Here is a 24,680-nt window from a genome sequence, read left to right as displayed (position 1 = left end):
GCAAAAAGATGCAGAGTCCTCTAGCAGTTCGAATGACTAATATTGCAATAGTCCGGTGCAATGACCTTTGTGCAAAGGGACTATTGCAATATTAGTTTGAAACAATAGTTAAATATGTACTTCTGCTTTTACCCGTCTTTTTCTACACAACTAGGCTGACTTAGTACAGACTGTGAGCACTTTTGCAATAATTGCCATAAAGATTTTTAATTTAGAAGCTAAAAATTCTCTGCGACAAGGGCCTGTAGTCCCAAAGAATCTGAAAATAACTTAAACTTTTTATTTATTTTTTTTTAAAAAAATTTTTTAGCCTACAAAGTGCAGTACTTTGAAGTAATAACTGAATTGCAAGTGTTACTCGTCTTGTAAAACTGCAATGCTGTCCCCTACCGGTGATTAATTGACGTTCAGTGTCAACTACACGTTCTTAAAATTTTAAGTCTTCAAGTCAAGTAGCGAACCACGCCAACATGTCGACCATATGGTCGTATTCCCCGTTCTTAATAAAACGAAAGGATACCTGTACAACTGGAACGCTTATCATTTTACAACGAGGAGGGTGAGTGGAAAGTAAGTCCGACCTGTACTTTCACTTTCCAAACGTCACCGACCCCGTGGGCAGTGCGTGCATGGGTGGTGGCTTCTTCTCCTCGGACGTGTCTCTGAGCGCCATTTTAAATGTTTTCAAAGCACTGCAGCGCGACAATTAGGTGGTCTGCACAAAAAGTGTGACTGACCGCCGTGAATAATTGACTTGCTCGGGGTGACGGCTAGTAACTCTTCTGTTTAAGTTGGGTGGCATTTTTGTAGCTTGATGGATTTCCCGGGAGACGAAGAACTACGTCGGTTTTTCCACTGCTCCAAGACAGAAATGTCGTGCATGGGAAACCCGCAGACTTTTATACGTCAACTCAGGGATTACGATCTGATTCCGGAAAAGTTCTACAAGGTGAGGCGGAAGAAGCCGTTCCACACCACTGCACCGCATCCGCCGGTGGAATGATAATACATGCAAAATAAATACAAGTGATGGATTACTGTCTGAGTTTGAATTATAATTTATAAAAATGTTTTTATTGTAGCATCAAAATCAAACATAGTTTTTTTTTAAAAAAGAGCTGTCCGTTTTTGCGCATTCTGGCACGTTTTGCAATAAGCCTCCACTTATAGTACATGTTTCTGCATATTTTTACATGTCCTTGGTCGCATGTCATAGTAAGAATTACCTATCATGATATGTATTATTAGTTTGGTATTTAAAGAGGGCGTTGAAACCTTGGAATTGTGCAGGAACGTGCAAAACGTGTGGGAATGTGCCGGAGCGTTCAGGCGCGTGCGAAAGGGCGGTTCTTTGAAAACGGACACACAAACTTTCAGTTTTAAGTATATAGATTTGCTTTCAGGGTCACATGACCAATGGCGTGTCACTTGATTGGCTGGACATTGGGCGAATTGCGAAATGACTTCGCTCTGAATTTGAATGTAGACCCATTCATCCATTTTCTGTACCCAATTTAGTTTGTATTTTTTTTACACCATTACACCACCAATTGGTTTACACTGATTGTTTTCAAGATGTTGAATTGTTATACACGTATTTAATTTGAGATGTTGAATTTTTTTAAGTTAGAATTTTTGAAAACCACAATATTTTTGATGGTTTTTAAAATTCAAAGTTTGACTTTGATGCTAAAAATCCAGTCTTAACAACTCTAATTCAAAATCAGGTGGCATCAATAAACTTCCATAAAGTGCATCACTTACATCAGCACAGTGTTAATGGCTGTGACTTTTGATTTAGTAATACCATTTGGTTCAAGTTGAATTATAACAGCAGGTAAAATATACTGCAGTCCGTTAAGCATACATGCAAATCAGCCGCCTTTCGGAGAAATTCGCTGTTTTGAACTCAAAATAGGCCATTTCGGTGACTAGTACAGATCCGATGAGTTTTTCTGATGGGGAGGGTTCGCCGTCGCTGTCGTCATAGGCTGTTTCGTACTCCTTCAGCGCCGGCAGCTAGATCCATTCCACACATCCACCAACGAGACATAGATGTAATTGTGAATATTATTACGCAGGCGGACTAATATGCTGTCGCATCGGCCTGAGGTTCAGCCTGTGTGGAGTTGACGAGACCAGAAAAAAAAAACACTTCCGCCGCTTCTGCTGTTAAGAAGTAACGGTACTTGAAGTTAAATTGTATCAAGCGACGGAGCAATGTTAGGATTATGTCACAAGACAGAATGAACTAACTTCAAATTCAGAAATGGTCAATATAAACAGAAACATATTGCAACTAATATTTTCCTGGAGGATGCATTTGGGATTAGCCTTTGAAGTTGGCAATAGTGAAAAACGAAGTGAAACAGACAATGATTTTAGTCAATTCCTTTCCAGAATGAGTGTTTAAAGAGGAGGATGCTATTCATGTGGCACAGTTTGAAGCTGGCATCAGATGCAGGTGGAGTTGGGCCTGGCTCAAGTTGGAGGCCAAAACAAAAAAAGCAAAGAAATGTACTTGAGCCGTGTAAATAAATGTTTTTCTGCATGAAGAAAACGTGTTTATTTTATTGTACTCTTCAGTGACTTCCAGATTGCTTCATATATGTTAAAATCAAAAGCATTCTCTGCGGGAGCCCGGTGGATCCCCCAGACCCACCCCTACAATGTTTTTTTGTTTTTGTCACCTTTTTCATGCCTTTGCATGTCTGGTTAAGGGGTGGTAAGGTGAGTTACAAAGTGTTGAACAAATTGGCTTGAGTACAGTATTTGACTTGTTCGGCATTGACACAATAGCTTATCTGTTTTCAGCATTTAACCCATTCCTGAGGAGCAGTAGTGCAGTAATTGTGTAACGGATTAAACAACAGTACAGTGTACAGTTGTGCTCATAAGTTTATATACCCTGGCAGAATTTGTAAGATGTGTCTTAAGGATCCTCAGTGGCTTGCCATGTCTCTACACTATTAATATATGCTGTGTATGTGCGGGTGGGTGTGTTTTGTGTTTATATGTTGGGATAAGAGGGGTGGGTTCTTGTATATTTCATGGTATTTTAATTGTCTGGTTTTATCTCTGTAATGCACTTTGTGTTGCATTCTAATGTCTGAACAGTGCTATATGAATAAACTATTTTAAAACTGTATGCCATCCATATTAATTCTCAATAAAAAGTAAATATTTATTTCAATTCATAACCAGTTAATATTAGTTATAAGGTCAATAAACATGTTTAATTTAGGGTGAGCAGCTAAAATAAACCCTGGTTTTACTCTGAAATTGGAAAACTCCTCAAACAGAGAGAAATTGCTTGGGCCAGGGCAAGGAAAACAAAGACAGGGGTAACAGGACATTATAAAGCTAAATAAAATACACAGAAGTATTTACATTGAAAAAGATTAGATGACGGGAAACCGCAAACACACAGAGACTGCCATCCAATGCTGGGGACGAAACTACAATACTCTTCATCATTAATCTTATGTATATTTTGTATTTTATTTTATTTTTTGGTGCAGAAAGTGGACCGTACCAAGAGCAAAGAGGCCTTGAAGAAAGCCCTCTATGATATTCTGGACTGGTTGGAGCGGGAGCGACCAAGGTCCATCAAGATGTTTTGGAGGTGTGTCTTCAAGGAAACCATCATAAATCAATACCCCACCCTGCAACAGTTGAGCAAAAGCCTCAAAGATGGTATGACTCATTTATGGTTAAGTAAATGGTTAAGTACAGTATAGTTTATAGTATCGTGTAGTCTGTCGTGGATAACCTAGACTCCTTAGTCGAGCAACGTAGCAGAACGTGACTGACCTGGACAACATTTTGAGGTGTCATATGTATTGTATTGCCTGTGTCACTGTAGCTATAGTATAATGACGCAATCATATTAAAAAGAGGGGCAAGAAATAAAAGGATTATGGATATTTGAAAGGCTGCTGGGAATGATCCTCCTATTTTTTGACCGCATTCATGACAGAGACAGAGACTTACCTCGCTTTGCTCTTTCAGCCACAGGTAATTATAAAATTGTCACAATACTATACTGAAACACACATATATACGTGTGTGTACATATATATATATATATATATATATATATATATATATATAGAGAGAGAGAGAGAGAGAGAGAGAGAGAGAGAGAGAGAGAGAGAGAGAGAGAGAGAGAGAGAGAGAGAGAGTGAGAGTGAGTGAGTGAGTAGAGTGAGTGAGTGAGTGAGTGAGTGAGTGAGTGAGTGTGTAGTGGCCGACACGCTGTTTAAAACTGATTGCAAAACCTCGAACACTGCGCGACAGTTCAGTTGAGTTCTCCCGTGCAGCTCCCTGTCCAGGGAGCCTCAAGTCTTCACACAAGAGTGGAAGCAATCGTTTTCACTTCCTGTAGGTGTAATGTCCAGAAACGTTCGTCCAATTAGAGTTAAGTGACCCTGATTTGTATTGGATATTGACTCCTATCTATTGACTCCACCAGGCTCCTTTTATTTGGATACACAACTGTTTAACAGCAAGCCGCAGGCAGAGACCGATGTCAGGAAAAGAAAGGAGCCATCAGAAGATGAAAACATAGAGTGGAGGCAAGAAATCCCAGTGTCAAAGAAGAAATGCAAAAATAACATGTGCGGTGAGAAGGAGCAGCCCTCCCAATCGTCTCTATCACCAAACAAAAGTCTGTTTAACAACAAAGGACAGGTAGAGACTGATGTTGGGGAAAGAAAGGCGCCATCAGAAGATGATATCGTACAGAGGAGGGAAGAAATCCCAGTGCCAAAGAAGAAGAAACAGAAAAACAACAATGTGTGCGGTGAGAAGGAGCAGCCCTCGCAATCGTCTCTATCATCAAAGAAAAGTCAGTTTAACACCAAGGGACAGGAAGAGACCGATGTCGGGAAAAGAAAGAAGACATCTGAAGATGAGAATGTAGCAAGCAGGCAAGAAATCCCAGTTCCAAAGACAAAGAACACACAGAAAAACAACAATAAGTGCAAAGAGGAGAAGGAGCCCTCGCAATCGTCTTCCACACCAAAGAAAACGAAAATACGCTTCTGTAAGTAACCTGTGACAAACTACTATGGGATGCTTTAGAATTATATTTAGATTCTATTGTCATTGCACAGTAGTGTCCTTGTTGTTGAATGTTCTTTTCTTTTTTTTTCCAGCCTCTCCAGTTAAGGGAGCAAAGAATGAGATATGGATGTGGCCCATCTATAAGTCCAACCTTCCTGTGACCTGTGGAAACTTAAAAGGGACTTTGAACAGAGACGGTCTAAGAAAAGGTCACAGGCAAACTGTATTGCATAAATCATACTGTAAAATTAATTGCCTAAAATTGTTTCTGAATCTTTTATATTTTAGGGGAGCCATGCATTTTTTTCAACAAACAGTGGGTCACTCCCCCTGAATTTGAAAAACTCGGAGGAAAGGGTTGTAACAAGAACTGGAAGATAAGCACCCGATGTATGAACACGCCCATTGCAAAGCTTTTGAAGGTTTGAGAATTTGATTTACTACTTTTACTTTACTTGACTACATTTGCGTTATCTGAAGAGATCTGGCAAAATTTGGACATAGAAGGTTTCCGCCCAACAGTCACGACCCAGTACGTTGCTTTAACTGGCACACCAGGATGTAATTTTATAGGAATTACCTGGCCTGTACATAAATCCCACCATCACCGAGTACCACCGTTTTAGAGACTACAACTGACAGCATTTTGTAATTAATGCTTGGGGGGGACTTATTTCCACGAATGTAGCTAAATTGATCATTATTGTCTTTATAAAAGCAGATATCTTAATGAAGCTCTTACACTGAGTCTTAATTGGATTGTTTAGTTGCATAGAATAATAATTTTTGGTTGGTTTCTGTGTAATCAACTGCAGGCAGGACATCTGAAAAGTGCGAACTTCAAACAGAAGAACGTAAGAACCTACGGCAAATTAGTGATATTTGTGATTTTTTAAATTGTTTTTATTAATTCCTACTTTTTCTTCCTGCTAGGCCAAGAAATTACTCTTCTCCACTGATAACGGCACCATTTCAGGTTTGTCGTATTAGTGTAAAACATCTGAGATGCCAGTATGCAATGCTAACCGTTGCATTTTTAAACTGCACTTTACAGGTGAAAAAGATGCACACAAACAGGTGTTAAGGATTAAAAATGCATTAGTACTAACAATGAACGAAAATAATTGCATGCATCACATATAGTAATTATATCCCCTCAGATTCCAACCATGAGTTTGAATCGAAAGAAGCGAGTGAAGTGCAGCCTAAGGAGATGCCCACGAGTAGCCATACTACAAATACAGACGCTTGGGTGCTCAATGTGACATGTGGAGCACTTGCTGGCAAATTATACAAAAAGCGATTTGCATCAGGTAACTAATCCATGAAAGCAGAGCATATGCATCTTTAAATCTCATCTAAGGTCAGAGAAGTTTACCTCACAGACACCTTCTCTCCTCAACAGGGATATGTGGTAAGAGCATTCGCACCAACACCTGCTGGATGACCCCAGCAGACTTCGTGAAGGAGGCATTCAACGACAATGATGCCTCCTGGAAGAAAGACATCCTGTGGGAAGGCCAGCCGCTTGGTGTTGTTATTCATGTAAAAATCTAGTGCAAACTTATTTACATTTACAAATAGTGGAAGTGGCAATATGAATTCCATTATTGCTGGTTTGGACACAGAAAGCCTGATTTGACAGTATATACAGGGTGATTGAAAAGTAACTCCCTATTTTAAAATACTTATAATTTATTCATATGTTGTAATATTTTCTCATTTTTTTGTTTGAGTGGCCAGCCAGAAGTCCTGACTTAACACCCTGCAACTTGTTTTCTGTGGGGTTGGTTAAAGGAGCGAGTCTATTCTACCAAACCAGCGACTTTGGAAGAACTTGAAGGGCGAATACGAGAGTTCCTTGTGAAATCAGTGAATGCGGTTCCCAGGCGGCTTGAGAAACTGGTGGCTAATGCTGGCGCCCATATCGAATTTTAAATAAAACTCCATGCAATACACTTTCTTCTCATGTTTATTTCTTGTAAGAATTATAGTTCAGAAATAAATTACCAATACTTAAAAATAGGGAGTTACTTTTCAATCACCCGGTACAGGCTCAGCACACCCTGAGAACTCAAACACAATTATTCAAGGAGACTGTTCAGTTTGAATTTCAAATTATTTGGAAATTGTTACTTTGGACTTTTTTCTCCCAAAACAGGTTGTAATTGTACTCTCTATATCTATTTTCCCCCCATTGTGGCCCCTACATTCCTTCACAGCTAGCTACCCGATAGGTACATAGCTATCAGTGACTGACATTTGATGCAGTTTTTATTGTTTTCGTGGTGATGACGGCAGACATAAGGAGATGAAAATGCTCATTATGGTTTATTTCAGGAAAACCTCTTGAGGATCCACTCACCTGCTTAGTACTTGCAAATTGTGCAGACCAACTGATTGTGATCTGCTAAGATTGTTCTCATTGAAACCCAATTTCCTTTTATTTCAGTGTTGTGGTAAAGATATATAATTGTGTTTTACACTTTAAATGTACTATGTACTCAACAGGAGGAGCAGAAAAACGATGATGAGTGTTATGTGTGCAAATGTGACGGAGACCTAGTTGTGTGTGACCAATGCCCACGTTCTTTCCATCCAAAGTGCCACCTGCCTCACATTGACAACAGCATTTTGAGGTGATCACAATCCGTCATGCTTGTACAGTACACCTGACAGAGATTCTGCTTGGGTACACTCGCATTTGTTGTACGTCACCAAATATTTTTTTTATTAATGCAATTAATAGCATTTGTCAATAATATTTTGGTATTAAAATAAAAAAATGGGACTGTGATCCGAAGATTTTCCATGCCAAATGGATGTTAACATTTTTTACACTTAATTTTTGACAGACATGTATTTGTTTACACAGTGATAATAGAACATGGATGTGCACCTTCTGTATCTTCACAACAACTCAAGGGTGGCGCTACTCTGACCAGTTGGAAAGCGATATAGTCCTGTCCAAACAAATATCCAAACACATGCTAGTGAGTACATTACTACTGCCATTATTTTTCGGTTATGGGGTCATGCCTCTGTGTGTCGATAACCTTCCCCTTCTTACCTTTCAGGGGTGCCAGTACCTCCTCCTATATCTGTTTAGTGCTGATGATGAACAACTTTTTGCAACAAATCCATGTGTCCATGTAAGACTTTGGTCTCTGTTCTTCTCATGAACAACTTTGTGTCAGAATAATCATCAAAAATAGATCATGTGTTTGTGCTTAACACTCACAGTTGAACGACTACACTGCAGTGGTCGAGACTCCCATGTGGTTACGCAAAATTGCAGAAAAGATCCAGAAGAACGACTACTGCTATGTTGCTGAATTTGTATATGACGTCCAGCTCATTTTCTCTAACTGTGATTTGTATAACAAGGTGAGAACCACTGCTGGAATGAAGACTGTTGATCAGGTTTAATTTTTTTTTTCAAACATCATTTTGTGCTTTCTTGCAGGATAACCCATATTTCCTTACCGAGGGGTCCAGACTGAAAAGGTTATTTGATGAAGAGTTTAAGAAGGCCTTCTAAATTCTCAAAGAGATGTTTTTGTGTACCCCTTGTAGCCTTACTAAATACATAACCACTGGCCACAAATTGAACTACACATGCTTAATCTAAAGCAAGAATTTCCAAAGATAAAAATGTTTGGTTTTGATAAAAAATGACAGAGAGAGACTTTTTTAGTATTGTGGTTGTAGTTTGAAGTGAACTGAAATGGAGAAATAATTGACTAATATAATTGTTCTTTTGTGTAAGTCATTCCTATTTAATAGTATTTGTGTAATAGTATATTTTTTTAATGTATAATAGTATATTTTTTATTATTTTACTTCATATTTATATAAATGTATGATTTTAGCCTTTTATACCATACTGTATGTTATATATTTGCTTCAACCATATACACTATGAGCTTCTTGAAAATAATATATATATATATATATTAAGTACGGTTTCAGTACAGTATAAGTGAACATCCACACATGTGCAGTTTGGCATTTCCAAATTCACCTAATTCTGGGTTTCATATTTTGAACCTAACTTCTGTTATTTGCCAAAAAAAAGTACCTATTCACTGTTTATCTTGGTATATTACCGGGATACCTTCAAAACATTTGTGTGTGTGGGGGGGGGGGTGCGTCACTGACGGAATTTCACATTTGTGGCAGGGCTTTTTTTTTTCTTCTTCTTCTCCATCCCCCGTAAATAGTGGGGGTTCATTGTATACCAATTATTTGTATGTCACCACAGTGTATACATTTCCACCTTTTAAACCTGCCATGGCTTATGTTGCTGCAAATCTAACCTGCTAGTTCACATTACAAAAGGCAAATAAAGAAAAAAACTGCTTAGCTAACAGCAAAATAATAAAGTCTATTTTTGTAACTTCTATTGTTTTACTGTTTTAATTGATGACATGCTATGCCACATGAAGTTTATAATTCCCAAATCAAATTCCTGCCCCGTGGACCAGCAAGGAGACTTGTGTGCCTGTCAGTGACGCCACAGCTCCTAACGAGGCTGTGCTGACTGCGCAGCCGCTCTGCGCAGCCGCCAGATTGTGGGCAGCCGCAGCGCAGCCATGTCTGTGCTGCTCTGAACGCACATACTCTCTCACATACACTCACGCACACAGCGAGGTGACGCGTGTCCATCACACACGCGTGTAATGTGGTGGAATAATCTCTGCTAAACGCATCTGGATTCGTCTGAAATCCACCATCTCGAAACTTTTTCCGAATTGAACGCCTGCGCAGCCACCTCCCTCTCTAGGTTTGTGTGATTCTTTGTGTGTGCACGCTTATGCGTGCACGCATATGTGTGTGTGTCCGCCATGGAGGCCACCGGTCTACAACGAGGCAGCTGCGACGCTGCAACCGTGCACGTCAAAAGGGAGGAGGGAGATGAAAAGCAATTTGCGCTGGTTTTTGGCAGCCAAGGCTCGCCTGCGCCCTGCAGCGACCCTGCATGTGGAGGAGGAGGAAGAGGAGCGCCGGATCACACTGCAGAGGAGATGGGGGTGCTATCGGCGCGCCACGCAGCTATCACCGCAACTACTGATGCACAACTGTGTGAGTGCTCACTTCACCTCGTTTATTTTATTTTTATATTACTATATTTACATCACGCATTCGCCGAGTGAAAAATAGGGACAGGAGAGCAGTCCTCCGCCAGATGGCGCTGCTGTCCAATGAAAAGCATGTACAGTACTGACTGACTGCATCTCCGAATCCCCCCCATCTTCTGAAAGAAAACAAAACAAAACAGTGAGAACACATTTTATTTATTTATTTTAAGGAAAAACGTACATAATTTGAAGCTACATACTTTAATTGGCCATTACCTAAATGCGCTTGTTTAAGGCATTTCCATAGCTCATAGTTTGCATTTTGAACAACCAGCCCCGTGGGCGTGTTTGGCACATGCAATGATGTTCTTTGGCCTATGCAATGAGTGTCGAATTAATTTTCATCGTGGGCCACTTAGTTATGATTTCCCTCAGAGGACCGTTATGACTGAATATCATATAATGGATAGTCATCTCATTATGATTACAATCACACAATTACCCCTGCATTTATTTTTAACAAAAAATTGAGTTTGAAATCAGAACTCATGGAAAATTGTGACAACCAACCAAGTTACTGCCATTTGATTGGCTGATTGATAGTTGCATTAACGAGCAGGTGCCAGTGAGCCAGCATGTTTCAGATGTGCCTAAATATAAACTGATTTTCAGGCACCTTACTTCTTTTTAGCAATTCTGGTTGGACTTGTTTAGAGCAAATTTGAGTGATGACTACTCTTTGGTTTGTGTTTCAAATCATTAAAAAGTTTCCCTGCTGTGTTTTTTCCCCAGCCTCGGTGATGCCATCTGCTCCTCCTCTCGGTTCCGATTTCTCCTCCAAGGCTGTTTTGTGTCTGATTGATGCGGTCGGCCGCCGCTGGGGCCTGTATGAAACCCGGGAGCGTTCACAGCTCTTCCAGAGCGTCCAGGAGGAGTTGGCCGCCAAGGGGCACTTCCTTCCTGTTGAAAGGATTCGCCGCAAGTGGAACAACCTGATTGTCACGTACAAAAGGGTCAAAGATCGCAGTCGAGAGACGGGACACGCCAAAACATCCTGGGAGTTCTTTGATGTGAGTATGATGGTCCGAAAAAAAACCTTTTCTGTTTGTGTGGTAAAGATAATAAAATTACAGAGAATCCCCTAAGTTGGAATACAATTTATTCAGGGGTGCTGGTTGACCTCCAAATATTTGGTATAATAAGTCATAAAAGTGTAAACATAAGTGAGCTGTTGATTAATAAATTTTCACAGGTGAGCTAGAGTTGATCCTAGCTTACTTTGAGGCAAAAGGCACAGTAGACCCTGGAATAGTGGACTGGTTGCCAGTCAATCACAGCTGGCCCATGTTGTGAATAATACATACAATAAATGAAAGTTACATGAGCTCTAACGCTTGTCCATGTTGCAGCTGATGGATGCCACACTCTGTGACACTGTGGGTTCTTACAACAGCAGCAGCAAACGCGGCAAAGGCAGTGGAGCTATCATCACACAAGCCTCGGCAAAAGTCGCACCAAGATTACACGTTCCGCCGCCCACCACTGTCGTCCGTCCTAATGGGAACTTCCCCACGTCGCTTCAAGTGGAATCAGGGGTCAAGGGTCAGGCTGCTGTCAGCAGTAGTAGCACTGGTGTCATTGCATCAATGTCAGCTGTTCGCCAAACAGAAAGTCCGGACCTCAAACCCCTGATAGTCCTTAACAGGGACATTGTAACATCCAACCTTCATCTGGCCTCCACTGATCCAACACAATCATTTATCTCCTCACCTTGTTTTACACAAACCGCCTCCCCTTCTCTTGTGTCCACCGTCAACACAGACCTGAACGCATCCCGCAACGCTCTGTCCTTCCCAACAGATGTCATATGCTTCCGCCGTAGCAACAACCAAAACCTCGCTTCCAATTTCCCCTCCACATGCTCCTCTCTCACATCCTCTGTTTCCACGTCAGCCATATCAGGACTTGACGGCCACATGGGAAACGAGCAGCACGGCTCCTCTTTCTACCAGGAGATATTAAAGCATAGGGAGGAGCAGATTGACCTGGATGGTGTAGCTCGTGGCCGGATGGAAGCCAGAGAAAGGCGACGTGAGAGGAGGGAGGTGCGGATGGGAAAGTCCCTGTGCAGGATCGCTACAGCCCTGGAACTGCTCTCCTCCAAACAGGACACAGTCATCGCCCTACTACAGAGGCTGGCTGATAGAAAGTGAAGAAAGAAGGGCTCATGCTAAATGTTGAAACTAGTTAGCCATGAAAGTTCTTTCTGCTCACTCTTTTTTTATTCCCTATCTCTCAACAAGATTTACACGTGACCACAGGGGTTAGCCATCCATTAATCGATGTGATATTGTATAGTTTAAGTGATGTTTGCTGAACACAAATACAAATACACATTTTCCCACATTTGGTTGGGAGATTTTGTTATAGTCCAATGAAACATGGCTGTTTTTCTTCAGCTAGAACAGGGGCCTTAGACAAGGTGGAGGGCATTATGAACAGTACACAATAGCCGTCAGCGTTAGCGCGAACCCTTCATGGTTTTGCTAGAAAGCAAATATGTCAGGAAAAGACAACTAGAACATCTTAATTGTATTTCTGGTTAGTCAGAGGCACTTTAAATGATGACAGGTGTGTAATGGTGACAGGTGTGTGCTGACATCGGTTTGAATGTGTTTGGTTAATTCTGAAAACAACCACATCCCCGGTTATGAGGGTGTGCACACTTGTGCAACTACATTTCAATTGTTTATCTTTATAAATATTTATATCTTCTCTCTCGATAAGAGTCATTTTTTTCAATTTATTTGTACAAGTTATCGGTCACATTGATGGTGGAAAATGTTTTGAAATAATTTTTCTTGGTCTCATTTTTTTATATCACCAAAGTCTGGCATTTTAACAGGGGTGTGTAGACTTATATATAGTGGTTATTTTAAAAAACAAAACAAAAAACATGTGGGGCCAATTGTGTACTGGATGTAGTTCTCAGTCATAACGGCCCTCTAAGAGAAACCACAACCATGATGTGGACTGTGACAAAAATTAGTTCGACACCACCGATTTAACAGTGAAACTATGATCCTTTCTAATTAAATAGACTTAGAGCCATGTTGACTAATCATTACTACAATATTGTTCCTCATGATGACAAGTAATATACATTTGTTTTTGATGTTTTCAAGACAAATGCTCCTACAAACCAGCCCAACCTGAGCATGAGATACAATGCAAGAAGGGAAAATATAGTTTGCAGTGTGTGGATCTAATCATTTGTTTTATAAAGCTCTTGTACTGAATCTCATTAGATTGTGCATGTGTACCTAATGAAGTATCTTATACTAATCAATGAAACATTTTGGCCAGTTTACTCTTGCCAGTGGGGTTTGCGTTTCCCATGAGAAAAATCATCATAAAAAATACCAAAACAACATTTATTACATATTGTAAGTATATGCATTTGTGTCCAACATAACACAAACAGACCACTTAACTTTATGATTTGTCATCCCTGTGGTCACTATTCTACCATCATTTCTTCATCTTCTTCCTCATCGTCTTCATCAAAGTACTTTTCCTCTGCATCTCTATTGACGATGTCAAGGTTGTCATAGTCAGGGTTCTCGTCCACTTCACTATCATGGAGACACAAAAGCACACAATTGATGCAAACGATTTTTAAGGGAATTGGAGACTTAACATTATTCTAAACTTTTTTTCAATGCAATTATTCCATTGTTTCAAACATTCTACTTAAAAGAATTGCCAGCAAAGATGTAGTGCATTGCAAAAATGCATTTTTGCCCAGTTGCTTTAAGATGGAATAAAGAAACAAGTTCACAACTGAATTCCTATATGCCAATCCCTCACTAAAACATACATCTAAGCACAAAGTAAGTTGAAAAAAGATAATAGCTCTAAATGTTTTTACTCTATTGTAACCCAGTAAAATCTCCTCCCAAGCATGAGCAGAAAAGATTGCGACAAAGGAGAATCTTGCCTCTAATTTCTATAAAATAAATAAATATTTTTCCCCATCAACCAAGATAGAAAAACTATTTTGAACATTATCCTCCATCCAAACACAATCCTGAACATGAGGTGGAATGGTTAGTCTTAAATGATTGATTTACATAATACAGGTATTCAATCTCATTTACAAATTCTAAACTATAATTTTTGGAAAAACTAATACTGTGAAGTACTAATCCCACTTCACCAAAACTAAACCCAAATCACAAGCAGTTTGTAGCAAATTGTTTTTCTGAACACACTAAACGTGGTTAGTCTGCTGCCCAAGAACTTTCCGCTAAATGTTTGAAGAAATGTCTGGTGCCTGTAGCTTGAAGATAACTCAAATGTTTTGCGTGCACACTGACCTGTAGTTGAAGTCCGTGTCTTTACCATCAAGGAAGCGATGGTGCATCTGACTGATGAACTCCTCCCGAAGTAGTGCTTTCTCCTCAGAGGTCGGCTCCCAAGTCTTCTCGTGGACTCTGTCTTCTTCAGTAGGAATGTTCAGACACATGCAGAAAGACACAAAAAAAGATAATTTCAGTAATAGCATTTATTGTCTTCTTTTCTTACGAAAGCTCTTGCATCTCTTGCCTTCATCCTCCTCATCCTCGTCCTCTTCCCGTGCACCCTCCTCTCTATCCTGCTCCTCCTGCAGACGATTTTGGATGAGACGCTCTTGGTAAGAGTTAAGGAGGAGGTGTGTCAGGCCTCCTGCGGCTCCCGCTGATGCCTCCTGTCCTTCCTGTGCACCACCCAACATGGCCTCGTGGGCGCGCTCTATCACCTAAATTGTAAAATTAATGTATTTTATACAAATTAGGAAGGCTGGCATAACTCTCTGGGGGGGGATTATTGTCAGGAAAATATAATTGTTTGGGGGGGGATAGTAATCTTATGGCAATAAAGTCATCATTTTACAAAAATCAAGTACTGGTGATTAGACGATGTCAACACCATTGTCAGTATGATTGTACAGATGTTTGAGTCTGTTGCTAAGAAAACGACACATAAGGAAACCAACTCTAAGTAGAAGTGAGTTTAGCAAATATTTAATGATAGTACTTGATTAATATAGGTCAAGTCTCTAGAGAGACACCATAGTTGCTCATCTCATATTGTTATGTATAGGTTTGTTTGGAAATTTTGACATTTACGTGTTAAAATTGGGGCACACATTTTGTAAAAAATACAACAAAAACATTCATAACATGAAAACGTATTTCTCAAAACCTTATACAAATTTCCCCCCTCATAGTTTCACTTTTTTCCTTCTATTGTATTCCTTCATACATATCCAAGTCAGATAAAGTTAAAACTGTCAAAAAGAGAAAAATATAGGTGATTAAATAAATTATACTGTTACCTCCTCATCAGTTAGGTACTGTCCAATATATTGTTCATACAGCAGTGGCTCCCTGGTTCGCATCTGTTCTTCACTGAAATATTGACCCTCTAAGAAAAGAGTATAAAAGAAAATTAAACATCACTTGGTTGACTGGGTAAACAGCATTACAATTCTTGTTATTGTTGTTTTGGCTTGTTGTATTTATCTCAGCAAGCGCTTACCAAATCTTTCTTAGTTTGTAATTTAAATTCCAGTACAGAGAGGATGAATGCACTGTTTATACAATTTTAGAAAAAAATCCACTACCTTTTTGCAGTGCCATGAGTGCAGCGTACCGCTGGTTTCGAACTTGCGTCTTGTGGGTGTTTCCTGCTGCTTGCCTCTGGATCACTTCACAATAGTGCTGAGCCCGTGGGTCAGTGCTGACATGGGAAAAAGCTGGCAGATGCACCGGCTTTAGGCATCTCTGGAAATGTAGGAAATGAATGCGGTGAGGTTGAAACTAAGTGTTGCAAAAAGTTATTAACTCTGCAAATCCATCCATCCATTTTCAACCGCTTATCCAAGGTCAGGTCACGGGGGCAGTAGCTTTAGCAGGGACGCCCAGAGTTCCCTGATCCCAGCCGCTTCATCCAGCTCTTCCAGGGGGATCCCGAGGCATTCCCAGGCCAGCCGAAAGACGTAGTCTCTCCAGCGTGTCCTGGGTCGTCCCCGGGGTCTCCTCCCGGTGGGACGTGCACGGAACACCTCACCAGGGAGGCATCCGGGAAGCATCCGAATCAGATGCCCCAGCCACCTCATCTGGCTCCTCTCGATGTGGAGAAGCAGCGGCCGAGCATCTCACCCTATCTCTAAGGGAGAGCCCGGACACCCTGCGGAGGAAACTCATTTCGGCCGCTTGTATCCGGGATCTTGTTCTTTCGGTCTCGACCCACAGGCTCGTGATCATAGGTGAGGGTAGGAACATAGATTGACCGGAAAATTGAGAGCTTCGCCTTTTGGCTTAGCTCCTTCTTTACCACAACGGACCAATACAAAGTCTGCATCACTGCAGACGCTGTACCAATCCGCCTGTCGGTCTCCCGTTCCATTCTTCCCTCACTTGTGAACAAGAACCCCGAGGGTGTAGAGCTGGTCCACTGTTCCACGGCCAGAACGAAAACCACACTGCTCATCCTGAATCTGAGATTCGACTTCCCGACGGACCCTCCTCTCTAGAGAAATCAATGTCTAGTATAAAGAATTGCTTTGGCGCTATCTTGTGGCATCTCGGTGCCACGAAACTATGTTGAAGTGCGTTGAAGAGCTTTATCTACATGCCATCTTGTGCCATAGGCAATTATAAATCTTTTTGATACTTAGTTTATAACATAAGCGAAGCTATTGGAACACATTTTGATACCATAAAGGTCAATGCTAGCTAACTCTTAAACCACTTGAGACATGTAAAATGATTTTTTTCCCTTCTGTTTGAGCACTATTTAAGTTAATTAAAGAGGTTGTGAGATTGTGTGTGCATAAGCTTTCTGTGGTTGTGCCAAGTTATCAAAACAGGTATTATATATAATATTGTATTTAATTGGCAGTAAATATAATGAACAAATAAGCTCCTGTGTAAGATTATTTTTATTTTTGTACTTAAATAGTTTTTTTAAACGGGTCTTTTTTCTTACACAAGTTTCTGTACTGGCACATAAGTACAGAGTGTGAGTACTTTTGCCACTTCTTTTGTTATGTATTTATTATGTAAACTGAAGGGCAGACAGAGAACAGTGCACATACATGATAGCGCTCCAGGAAGACCAGTGGTTTGCTCCCGTATTGATGAAGTAGCTCCTTTCTACGTTCCTCTGTTGTCAGTTCCGCATCTCCTATCTGCTGACTCTTTACTTGGCTTCCACTCGCAACTACAGCCTCCAACAAGGCGTGGAACATCAGCGGGGACATCTTGAGACACCTTGGGGTCAAATCAAGCCAATATAGCAGACCTCAGTAAAATACAATAGAGTGCTCATTTTACAAAGCCAGTGGTGGGGAACTATACTTAAGTAAATTTTTCAGATATCTGTACTTATTTTTCTTATAACATTTTACTTGTATTCCTTACACTTGAAATAAATGCCGGTACTTTGTACTATTTAGTTTCCAAAAATGCAAAGACCGCATACAAGGTGTATTTTTTCAACATCAATAATGGCCAATTTAGCATGCTTTGCTCGTCAGTTCACAACGTTAGAAAATCTATGGGAACACGGTTTTTAGCATATCCAGTGATGTTTTTGTTTGTTTGTTGTTATTTTTCGTCTACACAGTAGAAGCACTATTCAGCTAATCTCTACAAAAATGTTGTGCAAGTTATCAAAACGGGTACTGCACATAACTGACTTTTGTACTTTTCAACTTTTACCTGTGTACTCCGAAATGAGTACTTTTGCCACCTCTGTGATTGTACCTAATGCTTTTGGCTCACCTGGGTATCTTGCAGTGGTTTTGGATCGTCACTGTGGGAAATACGGAGCAGTATCAACGGGTTCTCAGGTATTGTGCGCTGGTCGTCCTTAACACATTTATCAGACGGCGTGGGTTGTATTTTAACGGGTGGTTCGATTTCACCCCACATTGCTCAAGTGTCCGTTAGAGCCCCCAAAGCTAGTATAAGCGTGTTGCCTTTGTTGCACTAATGTATAATCACTGGCGCAGATAATAGTGGTTATCATCCACATTTAACATAATCACGCGTAAGTAGTTTTACCGTTCAACACCCAAGTTGCTGTTATGGTGCGCCGCCATATTGGTCCGCCACTATTTTCGTTCCCCGGAAGTCACTGACGTACAGACATCCGCCCTCTGCTGGTAGTTTGTGTAAATGCACAGTGCTGCATGTATTGTACTGTATAGTATATATATTAGGGTGGGCCAAACGTAGTATAAACTTTTAAAATTACTGTACCTTATTTAAGGAAGTGAGGGAGGGAGCTAAGAAGGAAGGATGGAAGGTAGGAAGAACACACTCCTGTCCAAAATGTCTGGTTTTTGTGATAGAAAAAAATTAAATTAAGATATATCATTTCAAAACATTTTCCACCATTAATGTGACCTATGATATATATAACATAATTGAAAAATAATATAATCTTTGCAATGGGGAACTAAAAATAAACAACTGAGCTAATGTGGTTGCACAAGTGCGTATACCCTTTTAAACATAATTGGGGATATGGCTGTGTTCAGAATTAATCAATCACATTCAAAATTATGTTAAATAAGAGTCACCACACACCTGCCACAATTTAAAGTGCCTCTGATTAACCCCAAATAAAGTTTAGATATTCTAGTAGGCTTTCCTTGACATTTTTCTAATCACATATTATAGCACAAGACATGGTCTGCAGAGAGCTTTCACAACATTAGAGGATCTCATTGTCCAAATGTATAATTCAGGAGACGGGTACAAAAGAATTTCCAAGGCATTAAATGTACCATTGAACACAGTGAAAACAATTGTTATCAAGTGGAGAAAATATGGCACAGAAGTCACATTACCAAGAAATGTATCTCCCTCCAAATGTGAGGAAAATATAGGAAGAAACTCAGTCAGAGAGGCTTCCAAGAGGCCGACAGCAACATTGAAGGAGCTGCAGAGATTTCTGGCAAGTACTGGTTCTACTGTCTTAATAAACTTGGGAATTCATTTGTCCATTGATGATAACAATCCATCCAGGCCTTTAGGTAGCGAACCATTGAAAAATGATGCCCCCTCCACCATACTGGGATGAGTTTTTGATGGTGCCTTTTTTTCTCTACACATAGCACTGTATTCCAAACAACTCAACTTTGGTTTCATATGTCCACACAATAATTTGGCAGTAGTGCTGTGGAAAATCCAGGTACTCTCTTGCAAACTTAAAATGTTTTATTTTTTATTTTGACAGCAGCGGCTTCCTCCGTGGTGTCCTTCCATGAACTCCATTCTAGGTCAAGTGTTGGTAGATAAAATAAAATAGCAGCAATTTAAGACAACCTCTCCGAGTGCAGGAGTGAAGGGATCACAATCCCCTGTTCATAAAAGACATTGTGAACAAAAGTGCAGACGCAACACCATGAGATGCAAACCACTCATTAGCAAGTAGAATAACCTTAGAGCAGGTGGATAGGGTCGTCCTGTTTTCAGTAATCGACCAGCATGCCAAAAACAAAACAATGTCAACACTGCCCTTTGTGGGTTATGGCTTTATAGGTGTGAGAACTCGGCACCTTTGAAGAATATGTTGTCTGTTATATTAATTTTCTGATGTACACATACAATAAATATACTGTACACAGCAGATATAATTTAGGGTTAACTTGAACCTAACTTGAGACTTTTTCTAATTTGCTATCTTGTTTCTCAGTGCTAATGACTCATTTGAAGGGCCCGTTGGTAATGTTTTTTTGAGATGTTTACTGATTTAAATACACACACAAACACACGCACGCACGCACACATATACACACCATTTAAGAGTCTTACGGTTGCATTTACATAAATTATTGTACAGATTAGTATGCACAGAGTTAAAGTCACACATGCAACAACATACCTGCACATTTTCTGTACGCACACAATCAAACAACAGTGAAGTGAGATAATCAGCGCCATCTCTGTGGTTGTGGCCTTATCTGGAGTACTGGCGTATTAGGGTTGTAATTCGTTCCCCCCTCTCTTGGAAGACTTTCAAGTTCTTCGCCTGGGGACACCACCATCATGTTCTTGCATACAAACACCATCAGTGGAGAAACACACACTCACATTGTCCCAAAATGTGCACACTCAGACACACACCACTATTTATGTGAATCAGCGCAGGAAAACATTGCATTGTGTCTTCTGTATGTCCCCTAATCACCAAATCAGCCACTTTTACTCCTCAGCCAACATAATATGAATAAGCACCATCAATTGGTTGTAATGCATACTGACTGGTTTGAAAGAGGACCTTCGGTTTTTTTCAACCCTCTCTCAGCTCACAATATCACATCATATTATCTCGTGTCACAATGGACAGAGCCCTAGTAATGGAGATGAATGAAAGCTAACAGATTTCTGATCCTGTGGGTCATACACTTGGGTACACATTGCAACACATTCTCAAGTAATCAACAAAAGCAAAGCAAAACACCCTGCTTTTGTTCATAACTCGAAAATGTTGTAGCTCTGTTGTGCCCAAAATGCTGCTTTTTTCATAGTTTCACAACTGTTAGGGGCTAAGATTAATGAAGATTTGATGATATCCTATGATTTTCTTTGTGAAAGCATGCACCATGGTGTTATTGAGCGGATGATATGAACATAAGGGGTTGATTCATGAAAAAGATCAGTTTAAGTAGGGATATTTCCCCCATTTTCTCCTGAGAATGATTGAGGGCTACAATTGAATGACAGTGCTAACCTAGAGAGAATATGGGAGAAGAAGTCGCAGTGTGGGATAACATGAGTGAGTTAAGATACATCAGAGGACAGGAGAAGTAGAGGCCGCGTTCAGGAACAGGGTAGGACGGGGGCAAAGAGAGGCAAATGTGTGCACGCTACATTCATGGCATAAACAATTTAAAGGGATTTCAACTTCCTGGCACTCGGGGCAAACAGCTTCCCTTCATCACAAACTTAGAGACGACATTAACATAGGCTGCATTTGCACGCAGACCTCAGCCCACCCCTACTATAAATATTGGCTACACTGACACTTGGATGGTGCTGTAACACATGTGAATTTCCTAATGGGATTGCTTAATGACATCTATTATACATCCATTTATGAGACAATTCTGTACAGGCTGTTTAGGACATAAACAAAGTAATTAAATATAACCTACTAGTATGTAATGAACAGTATATACAATCTTAAAGCTGCTAGTTGTCTCACGCCTTAGCACCACTTCTAAGGTTTGAGCTCAATTTTAGAAATTATGAGGCTCGATGTATAATGCTGATATGATGACCCAGATAGAAGGGCTGATCCACATAAGTTCATGCACAATTTCATATTTGGATTTCAGAGACGACTTGTTGAATTAAAATGTTACAGTAAGTCTTTCAACGCTTTGGCCAGCAGAGGAAAACAACAATGTTCAAGTTCACCTCATGGCCAAGTCATCTTTTCTCAGTGGCAGATCGTGCACATAGTGCTTTTTCTCCCCTTAAATGTTTCCTTTCTCATGTCCTCCATCACCTTGGTTTGTTGTTCCATTTTTCTTCCAGCTGCCACTCCTCATTCATCTACCCCTGTAATCTTCCCTTCATTTTTTCGACTCTTCATCTTCTTCCTATTGATTTCCATAGTTATCACTCTCTGTTTGTAGCCACGTTCACTCATTCATCCATCCATCTACAGTATATCTATCCACCCATCCATCGCAGTCCTATGTACAGTATGCTGAGGTACACAAACCCCAAAGGGTCACACGACCCTCTTCTGTGGGTGTGTAACGAGTCTAAGAGGGTTGACATCCCCCGGGGGTGCAGGAGTGAGTGTACCGGCGGTCTGACAGTGCTCAGTGACGTGAACTGAGGCGTGAGCAGGTACCATCAGTATTGCTCTAGGGCTGCTAATCCACTCACACTAGTGACATGGATGTCTACTATTCAGTCACAAAGTATTAGGACGGTGGCACATTTTTGATTGGAGGACACTTGACTTTTCTGACATCATACTCCAAAATAATAAAAAATCTAAATCGTTCTATTGCCTTTGATAAGCAAGGAACCAAATTAGGTGACTTGAGTGTAAATGAACACCCCACACATCACTTTAAGTCAGTAGAAATGTGATTTCACATTTCCAATCAACAATGAAAGGTACGTCTTTCAATGTTGTACAGTGAACACTCTGCTATACCTGAAGATAGGGGGCGAGCCCTGCCGTGAATGGTAATTGACGCCCCCCTAAAAAGGTTTGTAATTGCCTTTTTTTGCATGTCGTAAGATGGCCCTACTTATTGTATGTCTAAATGAAACTCCTCATCTCAATTCATCACACACATGTATGGAGGATGTGGGTATCTAAGCCGGCGTACATTATAAAAGCTTTAAGGGAGGTTTGTGTCAATAAGTATCATTTCAATGAAACATTTGCCTCTCTTATCTGTTCATTTTGTCATTCATCTTCCATTCCACTTATCCTCACTAGGGTCGCGGGCGTGCTATCCCAGCTATCTTCGAGCGAGAGGCGGGTACACCCTGAACTGGCCGCCAGCCAATCGCAGGGCACATATAAACAAACAACCATTCGCACTCACATTCACACCTACGGGCAATTTAGAGTCTTCAATTAACCTACCCTCCATATTTTTCGGATCTGGGCCCGGAGAAAATCCACGGCAGCACGGGGAGAACATGCAAACTCCACACAGGCGGGGCCGGGATTTGAACCCCGGTCCTCAGAACTGTGAGGCAGATGTGCTAACCAGTCTGCACCGTGTCGCTGACCCTGTTCTGTTTTAACATAATTATTGGGCTCCAGGGTTTCATCTCCAAACTTGTGAATAATTGTAATCAGGAATACCTAAATTTTCTCTTTCAGAGAGAGTACCAATGGGATCACTTTCTTGGCTATTAAGGTAAGCATTTGAACCCAGACTAAACAAACTATAAAAAAGAAAATTATTTGAATCAAACAATCAGTAACAGGCCCATTCAGATGTCACAGAAGGAGAATTCAAGTCAATTTTTTCTCTTAAGCACAAATCCACACACTGCTATATTGACACCCACGCCACGATCCCCCACACATCCCTTTCATGTGTGCTGCACTCTCTTGCGCTTTTTATCCGTAGCTGTGAACAGTGCAGCTGCACTCCATTAACACGCACACACATACGCACACACGCACGCACACTGTACTACTGTACTAAAGTACCAAAGTCAGCTGGGACTAAGCTTTGAGGGTCAAAACTTGTCCTTTGTAAAACATTGGCGCTCGAAGGTACACGCACTCACTATCACATTTGGTACAATGGTGTCATCTAGGAACACAGAACATAAAAACTATATGGATGAAATATGTAAAACGGAAGAGAACATATTACATTTCTAAATTTGATATTGTCCATCCTGTTAAATGGAGACGAATATGCAAGACTTTCTTTGTCCAATGCTAAGGATAGAATCCTTTAAAGGTAAGGCAGTGATAATGCAAGAGAATGCCTTCTTTTCAGTGGACTGCTCTGATTTTTGCCCTGTAAAATTGAATTCTGTCATGTTAATTACCGGTAAGTCTCATCGGTGAAGCCAATTATTACCTTACCATATACAATCTTGTATGTGATTAAGTGACCATTTCACCTTTCTCCACCTTTATTTGAGCACTTAGCACAATATTCTGCAAGCATAGTGCACATTGAAGAGCGCAGAAGAAATTTGTATCTATGTATACATTTCAAAAAACACGTTTAGTTACCATTTGGGGCCGACTGCACTCTTTATTTATTTTGTATTATTTCACAATAGAACTAGCCCCAAATGTCCACTCTCAAAAGGATGTTTACATATGATATAAAGCTGACCTTAAAAATACGAAACTTTCTGTTTGTGCAATATGTCATTTATGGTGTAGTGGTAGATACCCCAGACTTCGACACTTTCAGCACTCACCGGCAGTGTTAATGTTAGCGTGAATGGCTTTCTGTCTCTATATGTGCCCTGCAACTGACTAGCAACCAGTCCAGGGTGTAGTCCGCCTTTCGCCTGAGGTCATCTGGGATTGGCCCAAGCTCCCCGCGACCCTGGACAGTATAAACTTCATAGAAAATATGTGGTTGATATTTGTGGAATCAGCGGTGTGCAACTGACAGGGATGAGGCAGCAGTCGTCAGCAGTGATTATTGTGAAGTCACACACAAACAACATCTCTGCCCTGCGAACAGCCAGTTAACTCCTGGTGTAACAAAAAAATGTAGGATGATATTAGATGACGAGGCTGTATCATTTTCCGTCTAGATTTGGCCACTACCAATGTGACTGGAATGGCAAAACTTGAAAATAAGTACCTCTATAAAAAGTAAAGCATGAGGAGCGGTGTATTTGTGTTTGTTTGTCTGTCTATATGTTCATGAAAATGACGATGTGTTAGTATTCGGCGGACAGGACTCAACTTTAGCATTCTGGGGTAACGGGTTACATTATGACTAAAACA

The 24,680-nt window shown here is 40.5% G+C and overlaps 4 protein-coding genes across 5 annotated transcripts in view; 2 read left to right on the top strand and 2 right to left on the bottom strand.

The window, feature by feature from the left end:
* baiap2l2a (BAR/IMD domain containing adaptor protein 2 like 2a) overlaps positions 1–636 on the bottom strand; it is a 51,809-nt gene extending 51,173 nt beyond the window's left edge. The window contains exon 1 of the mRNA XM_061700951.1: positions 521–636. The gene's annotated coding sequence lies outside the window, so the exon portion shown is untranslated. The remainder of the gene's footprint in view (positions 1–520) is intronic.
* On the top strand, positions 470–9,470 carry LOC133415119 (nuclear body protein SP140-like protein). 2 transcript variants are annotated; one of them, XM_061700950.1, is made up of 14 exons: positions 470–559; positions 3,522–3,696; positions 4,475–5,047; positions 5,160–5,276; positions 5,356–5,489; positions 5,883–5,921; positions 6,001–6,043; positions 6,228–6,380; positions 6,473–6,612; positions 7,579–7,706; positions 7,943–8,060; positions 8,145–8,219; positions 8,311–8,454; positions 8,534–9,470. In XM_061700950.1, the coding sequence occupies exons 1-14, from the start codon at positions 482–484 to the stop codon at positions 8,606–8,608; spliced, it is 1,992 nt and encodes a 663-aa protein (XP_061556934.1). In that variant the 5' UTR covers positions 470–481; the 3' UTR covers positions 8,609–9,470. The 2 variants fall into 2 exon arrangements, with proteins under 2 accessions (XP_061556934.1, XP_061556933.1); XM_061700949.1 differs by lacking the exon at positions 470–559 and adding an exon at positions 643–949.
* Positions 9,471–9,699: 229 nt separating this feature from the next.
* On the top strand, positions 9,700–12,930 carry LOC133415408 (uncharacterized). Its single transcript, XM_061701448.1, has 3 exons — positions 9,700–10,152; positions 10,941–11,218; positions 11,558–12,930. The coding sequence occupies exons 1-3, from the start codon at positions 9,915–9,917 to the stop codon at positions 12,359–12,361; spliced, it is 1,320 nt and encodes a 439-aa protein (XP_061557432.1). The 5' UTR covers positions 9,700–9,914; the 3' UTR covers positions 12,362–12,930.
* ccdc97 (coiled-coil domain containing 97) lies at positions 10,373–18,315 on the bottom strand. Its single transcript, XM_061701449.1, is given in 8 exon segments — positions 10,373–13,783; positions 14,528–14,651; positions 14,757–14,949; positions 15,529–15,617; positions 15,817–15,976; positions 17,293–17,439; positions 17,441–17,467; positions 17,981–18,315. Coding segments are annotated over 8 exon segments (1,005 nt in total). The 5' UTR covers positions 18,131–18,315; the 3' UTR covers positions 10,373–13,668.
* Between the last annotated feature and the right edge of the window lie 6,365 nt (positions 18,316–24,680).

This window comes from Phycodurus eques, chromosome 16 (genome assembly GCF_024500275.1).
Source record: "Phycodurus eques isolate BA_2022a chromosome 16, UOR_Pequ_1.1, whole genome shotgun sequence".
NCBI lineage: Eukaryota > Metazoa > Chordata > Actinopteri > Syngnathiformes > Syngnathidae > Phycodurus > Phycodurus eques.
The sequence above is the reverse complement of the archived record's forward strand: the minus strand, read 5'-3'. Positions and strand labels throughout refer to the sequence as shown.